At 46.2% G+C, this 12,113-nt stretch overlaps 1 protein-coding gene across 1 annotated transcript in view; it reads right to left on the reverse strand.

Annotated features, from left to right (window-relative positions):
• Positions 1 to 8,193: 8,193 nt before the first annotated feature.
• The window catches only part of F2r (coagulation factor II thrombin receptor), a 16,857-nt gene continuing 12,937 nt past the window's right edge, over positions 8,194 to 12,113 (reverse strand). The window contains exon 2 of the mRNA XM_055598415.1: positions 8,194 to 11,399. Within this exon, the coding sequence (XP_055454390.1) occupies positions 10,201 to 11,399 (1,199 nt within the window). The 3' untranslated portion in view covers positions 8,194 to 10,200. The remainder of the gene's footprint in view (positions 11,400 to 12,113) is intronic.

The raw sequence follows: 12,113 nt of genomic DNA on the forward strand, positions 1-12,113 counted from the left end.
ACACACACACACACAAATAATAAAAGTAAAATAAAATTAAAAATGGCCTATGGTAAACTTTACTTTTAGTATACAAAACGGATACTGAGTTTCTAGACTGTTTTAATATGTATATATAATACCAAGTATATATTTTTAAAGACTGGGTCTCATAAAACACAAGCTGGCCTTAAATTTGCTGTGAAACTCCGGATCTCCTGTCCCTGCCTCTTGAATGGGGTTACAGGCCTGAGCCACCAAACCCACTCTAGCAACTGACCTACGTCCTCAACCCACTTGTCAATTGTATTATCCAGTGGGAGGGGCCTGAGAGGGAACGTTCACTATGCATCTTTCATTCAGTGACATTTGAACCATGTGTTACCTGTTCACAAAAACACAGTGAAACCTTTCAGTATATAAGGCATTGATGTGTATCTGTAGATAAAAAACAAATCAGGGCAGGGTAAAAGAGAAATTTATTTACAAGAGTAAATCTTTTAATGGACTAAGCCAAGTCTCTAGGCCAACAGCCAGGGAAGGAATATTAACACAAAGCCTTACATCTAGGTCAGTTCTGAAATTGCGGTCTTCCTTTGGTCAGCCACAGAACATACCAGCAAAACATTTTCTTTCTAAACACTGATTCTTTAGATCGCATACTTTGATACTTGTAAGAAGTATCAAACTTATCTTAACTCTTGTGAAAAAAAATGTAGATCGTCCAAAGCCAGTCAGAGATTCTGATTGCAGGTCTGGATAGAGTTCAGAAGTCTAAATTCTAAGAAACTGATCAAAAGACTTGTAGCCTGAATTTGAAGGCAGTCAGTAGTCACCACAGAATGCTTCCGTCGCTTCTTATGCTCTGCCTTGTTCAGAAACTGCAAACCTGTAAGTGCTGGACTCAGTCTCTCCTCAGAGGCCATTTTGTTTAATAACTCTAAGAAAAAGACCCCAGCTCATTGGTGAACCCCTCCAATCCCAGAACTGGAGAAGCAGAGGACGGTGGATCTCCATGACCAAGGCCATCCTGATCTACATAGTGAGTTCTAGGCCAACCAGAGCTACGAAAGAAAACAGAAAAAGTCCCAAGGTTTCAGGATTGGGGGAGTGACTCATATCAATGATCGTGGCACCCGGTAGGCTGATGGAGGATTGTCATAAGCCAGCCTGCAGAGTGGGACCCTGTCTCAAAAGCAAGCACGAGGGTGCTCGCGCGCGCGCGCGTGCGCGCGCGCACACACACACACACACACACACACACACACACACACACACACACACCAAGTAAGAAAGAAGGAAAGAAAGAACACATGAAATTAAGAACCCAACAATGTGGGTGAAGGAGTTCGAAAGTTGAAGAACAGTGTTAGTACTTTTGCGACTGAACTGGAAGAGGGGTCTCTCGGCTTTCCCACGTCCCAGACAACAGAACGTGGCTTCCATGCATACGTTCGTTTCAGTAAGAGGACTAACTTGAAACTCTAGGTTTCAAGTCTGGTGTTTGCTGTTGAATGAACAGAGTTTCCGGAGAAGGCAAATACATGGCTTTGTGATGCAAGCATGAAATCTTAGTCAGGGTGAAGTTCTGGCTGAATGTGAGGACAGACTGTGACAATAATGCTGCCAGGGACAGATGGAAACAGCTGTGGCTTTGGAGTAGGGCTAAAAAAAAAAAAAAATCAAAACAAACAAACAAAAAACACCTCATAATTTTTCTGTTCTTCATTTTGAGGATCCCAGATTCCACAAGATAATTCTGAAAGAATTCTTATAGGTTCTACCAGGCTCTGGCCCTCTGGGCCTACTTCTGGGATAACATATCAACGTACAAAATAGTAGTTGTGCCTGGCAGATGTCCAGGAGGGTTCTGTTGTTGTGTGGTTTTGTTACTATACTTTATTTATTTTTTATGTGAGTTGCTTTTGTGTTGAAGAAATAGTGTGTCTTCAGGGGAGAGGCAGGGAATGTAGCAATAGGGAACAAAAACAAAATGCAACAAGTCAGACTCTAAAGGCGAGCTCAACTGTTTTGGTGTGTTTCACACCAAACTCTGCTTTACTTTCGGTCTAACCCAGTATTGTTAGTGTTACGTGCGTGTCACTGAGCTGCTTTTAATTAATGTTACATGCGCTGCATCGGGCCTCTATACAATACAAATCTCCTTTGGTTCCTTTTGGTTTTTTGAGCCGTGGCTCACTATAGAGCCAAAGCCAACCTCAGGGTCACAGCATTCCTCCTTCCCCACCTCCCAAGTGCTGTGAATGAGTGTGCATCCAGTGTAACACCTCCCGAAGTCAATGAGACCCTAGTTTGTGGGGGCATCCGGGCCTGAGCTTATAAAAAGGTTTCCGGTCTTCTGCCATTTATGCTCGTGAGGTTGCATTAACTACTGGGAGGCTACCGCCTCGTGCTGGTGGTCTTACCTATAATTATTTCCCGAAGGCCAGTTCCTAGAGATCATACAACTAGGCCAAATGTCACAGACATCTTTAAGGGTGGTGACACTGTGAGATTGCTTAGGAAAAGCACGTTGGCCGGCCTCATCTCGCCTTGCTGGCATTATCTTCCGTAGCCTGTGTTCTTCATGCCTAGGTGTTTATCAGGGTCTATTGGTTTGGTCATTGCTGAATCTGAGTGATTTTGTTTTTCATTTCCTGGCTAACAAATTACAGTTTCTGTTTTTGTTTTTGTAGTCCCCACCCCAAGCCATTCTAAGGTGCCACTACAATGAAAAATGTGTCCCAGCCTTCTTGTATATGCTGCAAAGCCATACTTTGGGTGTGTCTCTCAGACCTTTCTCGTTCCCAGGCACTGTGGAGTCACGGCTCTCTATTAATGACTCCGAGGCTGAGTCATTTGCCGCAGGGCCTGTATCATCGCTCCCCATCTCAGCAGGGTCAAGACTGACATTCCTGATATTAGCTAGCATTGGGTGTTCCCAAGGCCACCATTGTGAGATGGACCCATTACATCTGTTTTCTGGTCCCTAGGCATGTGGGCTCCAAAACGTACCCTCAACACGCTTAAGATCCCACAGTTTTGTGGAGATTAGAGCATTTTAAGCTTCTTCTTTCCTAAGAAGTGAGGAAACTCATAGGAAGTAAATATCGCCTCAAACAAATTTGAACTGAGCACACACCTTACTGTGACATTACAAAGTGTCCCAGAGTAGCAGGTGTGGTGGTGTCTGCCTGCAATCCTGGTGCCTGGGGGGCTGACACGGGATCAAAAGTATGAATTCTAGCCAGGCAGTGGTGGTGCACGCCTTTGATCCCAGCACTCAGGAGACAGAGGCAGGCGGATCTCTGTAGTCTGAGAAACGCCTGGTCTACAAAGTGAGTTCCAGGACAGCCAGGGCTACACAGAGAAACCCTGTCTTGAAAAACTGATAGATAGATAGATAGATAGATAGATAGATAGATAGATAGATGGATGGATGGATGGATGGATGGATGGATGGATGGATGGATGGATAGATAGATAGATAGATAGATAGATAGATAGATAGATAGATAGATAGATAGAGTATGAATCCAGTCTGAATATACAGTGAGACCTTGTCTGAAAACAACAGTAGTGACTATAACAACCAAACTGTCTTGTTTTCATTTTAATAAGATAATTTCCCTGAAAATTATCTTAAGGACGGAAGAATTCTATGTAATGGGTGGCTAGATCTCCAAAGGAGCCTTTTCTGCAAGGGATGGCTGCCAGGGTCTTGCTGCACAATGCATGATTCAAAGACCAGCCACTTTGGCACTTCTTGGAATGCCATGAGGCTCCTGCTTCAATCCCAGGCCTACAGCTTACAGCCTGCAGCTTCATAAGATCCCCAGATGGTAATGCTGAGCCAAACTTTCTTATACTTTTTGTAGTGCTGGGAAATGAGCCGTCACAGGCTAGGCAAATGCTCTGCCAGCTCCCAAACATGTTTAAAGTAGTGCTCTGGCTCTGGCTAACCCGTTAGAATCTCAGGAGAGATTCTAACAGTCCTGACTGATGCTGCCGCCCCATTCCCAAAGACTGTGACTCATGGTGTGGGGTGGGGATGCTTGATTTCTTTACAAATTCTCTAGTGGTTCAGAACTGAGCAAAGTTTCCAAAACTCCCTTAATAAGGCAGAACTGCTAAAACCTTTTCTAAGTCTGAGGCCCTCAACCCCATATTTCCCAAGTGTTATCTATTGTGCTTAACAAATAAGCAAATCTGTCTGGAGAAGAGATTTGCCTACAGTGTGTGAGCCTCTAGGGCTTTTCATTTTGTTGGGTTTTTTATGTTGTTGTTTTGTTTTTTGTTTTGAGACAGGGTTTCTCTCTGTAGCAGCCCTGGCTGTCCTGGAACTCTCTTTGTGGACTAAACTGGTTTTGAACTCTCGGAGATCTGCCTGCCTCCACTTCCCCAGTGCTGAGACTAAAGGCATGTGCCACCACACTGGGCAAGCTTCTAGGTTTAATGAATTTCTCAGCACTACAAAAACATCTAAACTCTAGTGGAAGGGGTATATTTGTCCCATTCTTTTCTAGGGAGGGATCATTATCTCAGCCACTTACTAGGTGTCTCAGGATAAAAAAGGAACCAAAGGCTAGCTAAGCAACTGTTTCATCACTGAGCTGCTCTCAGAACCTGAGTGAGTTCCCCTGGCCTGCCTCCAAACCCAGGCTTCAGGCTACTGTCCATGCAGCTTTGGAGGCTATTCTCCCTACTGGTTCTGAGGATCAAACAGGTAGCCACCTGGTGGAAAGCACTCCACAAGTGCTGTCTGATCTGAAATCCAAGCAGATCTGGTCTTTGCTCTTCCATGTGTTTTTAGAAAAGCAGCATGCAGTGCGTTAGGATCTATGCGGCGGAGTTATACAGCAGGTTCATAAATCACATCACACGGCAGGTTCCATGTGGGAGGTTTTATTAGGGGACAGGGAGGGTTACAGAGACGGTCTCTGGGTGAGTTGGTAAACAGAGAGTGAGAAGAGGACCAGAGCATGCCCAGGACGGTGTCCTGATGGTGGTGAGGGGTCCTGTTGCCGCTGAGTTTCTGGAGGTGGCTATAGAGATGCCTGATGCCAGAGATGTCCGCTTGTCAGGTACCCTAGGGGCTGGCCTGTTTTGCCAACTCCAATACAGTGCCCAGTCAGTCTGGAGTACAAGACTCAAATGCTGGCTTTTTACTCCTTGGTTTTCTTAGCTGTTTTTGAAACCAAGTCTTGCTATATAACCCAGGCTGGCCTCGAACCTGCCATTCTGCCTCAGCTATCCAAGTGCTGGAGTTACAGATGTCCACAGCTGGCCTGCTTTCCGATGTCTAGGGCTGCTTCTATGGGAGACTGCTGCTGTTTTATTGCCTTTTGCCCTGACAGCTAGAGATCACACTCAGTAAAAGTTCATCTCTTTCTTTTAGGCAGCATCTGGCTAAAAAGCAGACATTATACAGAGCCTCCATCTGTGGGCAACACTGTATGTCTCCTGACCTGTGGGCCACAGCAGAGACTTGGCTTTACTTAGTCTACAGTTTTTGTTGCTTCAAGATGGATCCTCCGGCTCTGGGGTAGCCAGAAAGCCGGCATGCTAGCCAGTAGGAGTGAGATAACGGTTTATTCCTGTCCACTTTATATAGTTATCTTGCTTCTGTTTCCTTCTTTCCTTTTCTCCCCACTTTTCTTGCCTGCATTCTCTTCTTTACCATCTTTCTTCTTTCCCTTTCATCTTACCTTCCCTGCCATCCTTATTCTCATCTCTTCTCTCCCTTCCCCTTCCTTTCTTCCTTCCTTCTTTCCTTTCCTTCCTTCCTTTTCTCCTCTTCTTCCTTCTACTTCTCTTACCCCCCTTCCTTCTACTTCTACTCCTCCTCCCTCCTCCCCCCTTCTTTTTTGTTTTTGGAGACAGGATCTTACACTGTAGCCCAGGACAGCCTAGAACTTCTCACAAAGTCTGAAACTCTTGGTGACCCTCCTGCCTCAGCCTCCCTAGCACTGTAATTACATTTGGGAGTCACCATGGCCTGCATTCCTATCTACTTGATGTCAGGAAAGTTGAGAACTTATTTTTAAGAACAATTCTGGTAGCTGGGCGTGGTGGTGCATGCCTGTAATCCCAGCACCCGGGGAACCAGAAGCAGGCAGATCTCTGTGAGTTCGAGGCCAGCCTGATCTACAAAGCGAGTCCAGGACACTAAGGCTACACAGAGAAACCCTGTCTCGAAAAACCAAAGCCAATGAAACAAAGAGCAATTCGCTTGAATTTCTTTGGATCAGAGCACTACAATGCGTGTTTTGGCTGCATGTAAGTGCGTGGACTATGTGCCTGCCCGATGCCCTCAGACATCAGAAGAGGACCCCTGGAATGGGAATTACAGGTGGTTAAGAGCCACCATGTGGGTGCTGGGATCTGAGCTATGGAAGTGCCTAACCTCGGGGACGTCTCTCGAGCTCCCCCCCTCCATGTTTAGGTCACTTTACAATCTAATGGTTGGCTCAGTGGATGACACTTGCTGTCTGCCTCAGAGCTCAGTGAGCTGCACTCTCAGGAAAGGTCAAAGCCGCAACCTAGCATTTCCAGGTAGTTTTGAGCCCACAGGTGTCTCTGAAAATGCCCTGCACTGCGCCGTTCCTCCTCTGTTCTCAGACTTCACTCACCTGCCTCTCTGTAGAAGGCCGGAGCTGTCTTCTGAGGCCAGTTTCTCTCATGTACTGTTGGTCTAGTAATTTGAAAGTAAACCTAAGGATATGATGGCCGCTGTGGAGACGGTCCTTCCCCCGTGTTTATTCTGTTGTTTGGGGGCTTTACACATGTGTGAAGCGTGCTTCTCCATTTTCATACAGCCCTTTTCGGAGATAGGCTGTGTGCGGAAGGCCGAGCCCCAGAAGGGAAAAGGCTGGCTCACAAAGCCTGTCTAGTGCTTTCCTGTGGCTTCTGGAACTCAGGACTTCCTCAAGGACATGCTGCTTCCCTAATTTTGTCGAGTGAAACACAGCCGAAAATTTTCCAACTGCATAGTCAACAGCCAAATGAATGTCCCGTTTCCTCAAAATGATTTATTTTTGACTTGGTGGCGGAAAAACGAAAATATTTTATGTCGATAACATTCAAGTGTGTCACTTGAACTCAAATGTATTTTGAAGTTATAATAGGAGAGTTTTAGGCCACTTTCTGGCTTGAGGCAGGGTCCTAATGCTGGGGTGTCATGGCTGAGTGGAATTCTTGGCTCACTTTCAGGGTGCACGGCCTTAGAAAATTCATGTTGACAATTCTTTGTGCTAACAGGTGCTTATTTAGATGATGTGAGTTTTAGAAAAAAATCGACTATCAATCCAGAAACACTTTACTGAAAACGTTTTATTGATTTTTCAATGCTCAAGGGTTGAGCACCATTTTGATGTCACCTCCGACCCCTGGGAGTACTATTCGGCACGGGCTGGTCACGCATGCGCAGAGGAAGCAGTGCGTGTCCATTTCCACCCCAGTCGGCCACCCTCAACCAGGCTGGCTGGGAGTGCACAATCCCCCTGCCTCGCCCTGAATGCTCCGTGCCCGCCTCGGACTGTCTGTCTGACTAAAACAGAACTGCAGACGAAATTCACAATGCTTGTAAGTCAGGAAACTGAACATGTTTTCAATGTTATAGCCATCAGTTTTCCAAAAAAAGGAGAGATAACCACCCAATGAACGCCTTTGCCAAAACCTTGCAAAACCCATGCTGTGCACCTCCCGCTCAACGCCCGAGGTCCCTTCGCCATGCCCGGGGAAGCTGATCCGTGCGATGTCACCCTGCTGCTCTGGGCATTTGTGAAGCTCAGGAGCAGTCTTTTCTCGTTTGTGAAATATGGGGGAAAGGACATGACAGAGAGGGAAGTGGCTGTGCAGCAGTGAGACAGTGGAGGGAATGGGGTGGTGCCCTAAATACAGGTATGGAGATGTCATCATGAAACCCCTTACTTTGTAGATTTGACAGCACACACACGCGCACACACACACGCACACACACACGCACACACACACACACCTATGTCCTCCCCCCATGCACGAATGTATGCATGCACTTGCACAGGCACAGGCTGTCCCGTCATTACTCCGTGCGCTCTGTCTCTGGACAGGAAGAGTTCTCCCTAATCTACAGCTTCTGGGGAGACTCCACCCCCTGCGTCTATTCACTGAAGACTATCTGGTGTGCATTCCACCAGGGCCCACAGCAATAAGCGATTCCAGACAGACACCAAGCATGTTTTCACGTTTATTAATATGTTATATAATATTTTAAAAAAGAGTGAACACAAAACAGTGCCATAAAAGTCCACAAGTACAATAATAATAGTTATAGTAAGTCACAGAACACACAACAGCCAGTCAATGACTTAGGTAAATCAATACAGTAACTGAGTTAAAAGTACACCTACAGGACTTTCATGGACTCTTCCCTACAGTTTTTGGAAATACTTTTTCTCTTAAATAAACATTTACCCTTTCTACTCTTTTATTTTATTAAAATGGCAACATATTTTAATCAGGCAAAGGATATATCTTAAATTGATTTTCAAATTACTTTGTCAAATCTATGAAGATTTTATATGCTTGTTAGTCACTGTGTGTGCCATTTAAAATAATTTCAACAACTCTTAAGAAAATGTAGGATAATTTTTCTGCATTTTAATCTCAATTTTATTTCCTCCCATTATTTTTTTAACCAGACTGAGCTATATATTTCTTAAAACTGGACCTAAGTAACACTTTTTGTGTTTGCTTGCTTTTTAATAAATTTGTTTATTTTGTTGTTTGTTTTGAGCCACGGTCATACTATGCAGCTTTAAATGGCCTAGAACTCACTCTCTAGATCAGGCTGGCCTGGAACTCACAGAGATCTGCCTGCCTCTACCTCCCAAGTATTGGGATTAAAGGTGTGTGCCACAATGCCTGGCTGATTTGAGTAATTTTTCATAAAATATTTGTAAATAAATAGTGTCTAATTATAGATCGAGGGGCTTATTTATTTAAAAAATATACACCTTGTGTTGTGTTTTTATCTTAATCTATAGCTACTGGAAGTAAAAACTCAGATATCCAAAGCTGTTTAGCTGATAGGTTTTGCTTTTGTGAAAGACGCTTGGTGTTGTTGCTGAGAACCGTCTATGTACAATGGTAGATTTGAGGCGCAGACATCACACCTGACCACATGTCAGCTATCTGCTTTGCTTTAGTCAGGGCAGGACTCAGTTATTCTCCTAGTCAGTCAGTCAGTCTGCAGGCCCAGTACCCAACAGACTGCCAGGGCATGTGGGTGTGTCCACGCAAGCGCCAGCCTTGCGGGGACAGCTACTAGACGTGAACACACCGTTCTCGGCTCCTCGGATGCGGATGTTCAGACACCTTTCGTAGTTACTACTTTTTTCTAACAGATACAGTCAGTTCACAGCTAACGGGACTCCTAACAGGATGGGTGGCCTGGTGGCCCCCACCTCCGCTCGCTAGGAGGCAGAGCTAAAGGGGTATGTGCCTGCTGTTCAGAGCTCTCCAAGGAGACGGCTGTGCCCAGTGCTCAGGCTTGGTGGCTTTGAAGGGTTTCTTATGACCCTGGTGGGTCTATGCTCACCTTGGTGCATGTATTCCAGACGTGAACTGCAAAAATGCTACCCATATCAAAACGGGCTTTCCAACTGCTTTGATGAGTCTTAAACTGCGGTATGTTCAAGATGAGAAGTACTAGACTGTCCCCTACACAGATAATACTGTTCCATCCTTTTATCACTTAAACATTATTGTCAAATAATCTGAAAATATATGTACTGGCGGAAGCTGTGTTAGGTCTAAACTATGGACTCCTTCCCTATCGTTAGACATCTTCAGCTGCGCAGTGCTAACATCCACCAACCCATGCTTTACTAAGTCAGAGAATCAGATTCTCTCCATAGTAACAGCCAGAGAATAAACAAGGAAGTGTCAAGGCCCTGATTCCATCCTGCACTGCTAATGTGTGTGTGCATACCACCCATGTGTTGGAGTCACATAGACATACAAGAAGTGACATTCAGTTAGCTTCATGACACTGGCAACATTGGAAACCTTTACCTCTGTTCCCATTACCTTGCTGGTGATTAACCGATATATACGCTTGATAGCATTTGTAAGAAGTATGCATGCAAATCAGACATTGGTAGATGCAGAGACTAACGGGATCCCCTGGCTGGTCACTTCTCCAGCCTTTTTTTGTGTAATCTTCCAGCATCCCTTTCCCTAAGCTAACAGCTTTTTGTATATGCTGTTATTCAGGTGACTAGAGCACGTATCCATTTTGCTCGGCATCAGCTGGCCGGTGCTGTTGTAACTGTTGGTTTCAGAGCTTTCTTTGCAGCACAAGATGCAGTAGAGGTGCCTCTGGCACTCAGAGGAGGCGTAGTAGTAAATCAGGGGGTCGATGCAACAGCTCACGCTGCTCACACAGACGCAGAGCAGGTAAGCAAAGTAGGCCGCCTCTGTGGCGGGACTGTCGGGGCGGAGCAGATAGTGCACAATCAGGAGGATGTTGGTGGGCCCGAAGCAGACGATGAAGATGCAGAACACCGCAGCAGACAGGAACAAAGCCCGGGACTTCTTGCTCCGATTGGCAACTGTGGAGGAGCTAAGACACCGGATGATAGACATGTAGCAGACCGTGGAAATGATCAACGGCACAAGGAAGAAGACAGCAGAGAAGGCTGAGAAGTAGTAGGAGTAAAAGCCCTGCAGCAGAGTCTCATTGAGGACATCATGGCAGGTGGTGATGTTGAGCCCCGGAACCTGGGTGGTCTGCTCCTTGAGGAGAAGGGGCACCACCCCCAAGATGGCCATCACCCAAATGACCAGGCAAGTGAAGTTAGCTCGGCCCAGGGTGCGCCAGGACAGGGACTGGATGGGGTACACCACCGCCAGGAAGCGGTCAATGCTTATGACAGTCATGAGCATGATGGAGGCATACATGTTGCAATAGAACGCCGCGGTGGCGAAGCGACACATCCCAGACCCGAACTGCCAGTCAGTGCCGGAGAAGTAGTAGCTGATCTTGAGGGGGAGCACGGACACAAACAGCACATCAGCCATGGCCAGGTGCAGCATGTACACCACGGCGGGCTTCTTGACCTTCATCTTCAAGACAAACACTGCGATGGCCAGGATGTTCAGCGGAAGGCTGACCACGAACACAAAGGTGTACATGGAGGGGATGAAGAGCGTCAGCCAGGCACTGGTCAGGTATCCCGAGGCGTCCTCCGAGATGAAGGGAGCAGGTGAAATGGGAGGAGAGTGGCTTTTGTTTAAGTAGACTGCCCTGCCCTCGGGCAACACACTTTCATTTTTCTCCTCCTCGTCCCCTAGGGGGAACAGTTCAAATGTATTTTCGCTGGGATTCCTGAGAAAAAATGAGCGGGGGTTCACAGTAGGATCTGTCATCTCTGATTCTGAAAGAGGAAATTGAAAGAGTGAGTGAAATAAACAGGCAGACGGGACAAGCAGAAGGGATTATTTTGCCTGCTTTCTGCAGTTTTCTCTGGAGAGCAGATGGCTAGGCACATATGGACTGTGGACTTCGTTAGTGAACATGATCCTATTTACAATATTGTGCAACATTCTGCCCGGACACAGTGCTCCTAACACTTTGCCACTCCAGGGGACAAGGGTGGACGAACCATCACTCCCAGAGATCTGCCTTGCAAACCTCACTTACTGTGAAAGAGCAAACAGTGCTTTCCTCTACATTTTATTTATTTTACTTTGTGTGGTAGGAGACAGCAGGCATACCCCAGGGCGGATGGGGCTTGGTGACAAGTGTCCTTACCCACGGAACCATCTTGCTAATCCTCAGAGAGTGCTTTCTTCCTTGTTGAATCCCACCATTTGCACATACAGCTCCCTCCAGCTTTTATGGCTTCTCTTTCCTTCCCTACCTAGTTTGAGCCATCCTGAGAAACCCACCTCTCCCAAAGGAAAAATCCATATAAAGAGCAGAGGGAAATTCCTACAGTCTACAGAACGGAGGCCATTCAGAGAGGGAGCCGGGGCTCCCCAACTTGATGACCAAGATCTACATGGCAGTGATAATTTTCCTCTATCTTCAGCTTGCTTACAAAGCAGGATGTCCTAAATGTCTTACCTATCTAGGTCCAGAGGCCCTC

This window comes from Psammomys obesus, unplaced genomic scaffold (assembly GCF_907164565.1).
Source record: "Psammomys obesus unplaced genomic scaffold, mPsaObe1.curated_primary_1811, whole genome shotgun sequence".
Lineage (NCBI taxonomy): Eukaryota > Metazoa > Chordata > Mammalia > Rodentia > Muridae > Psammomys > Psammomys obesus.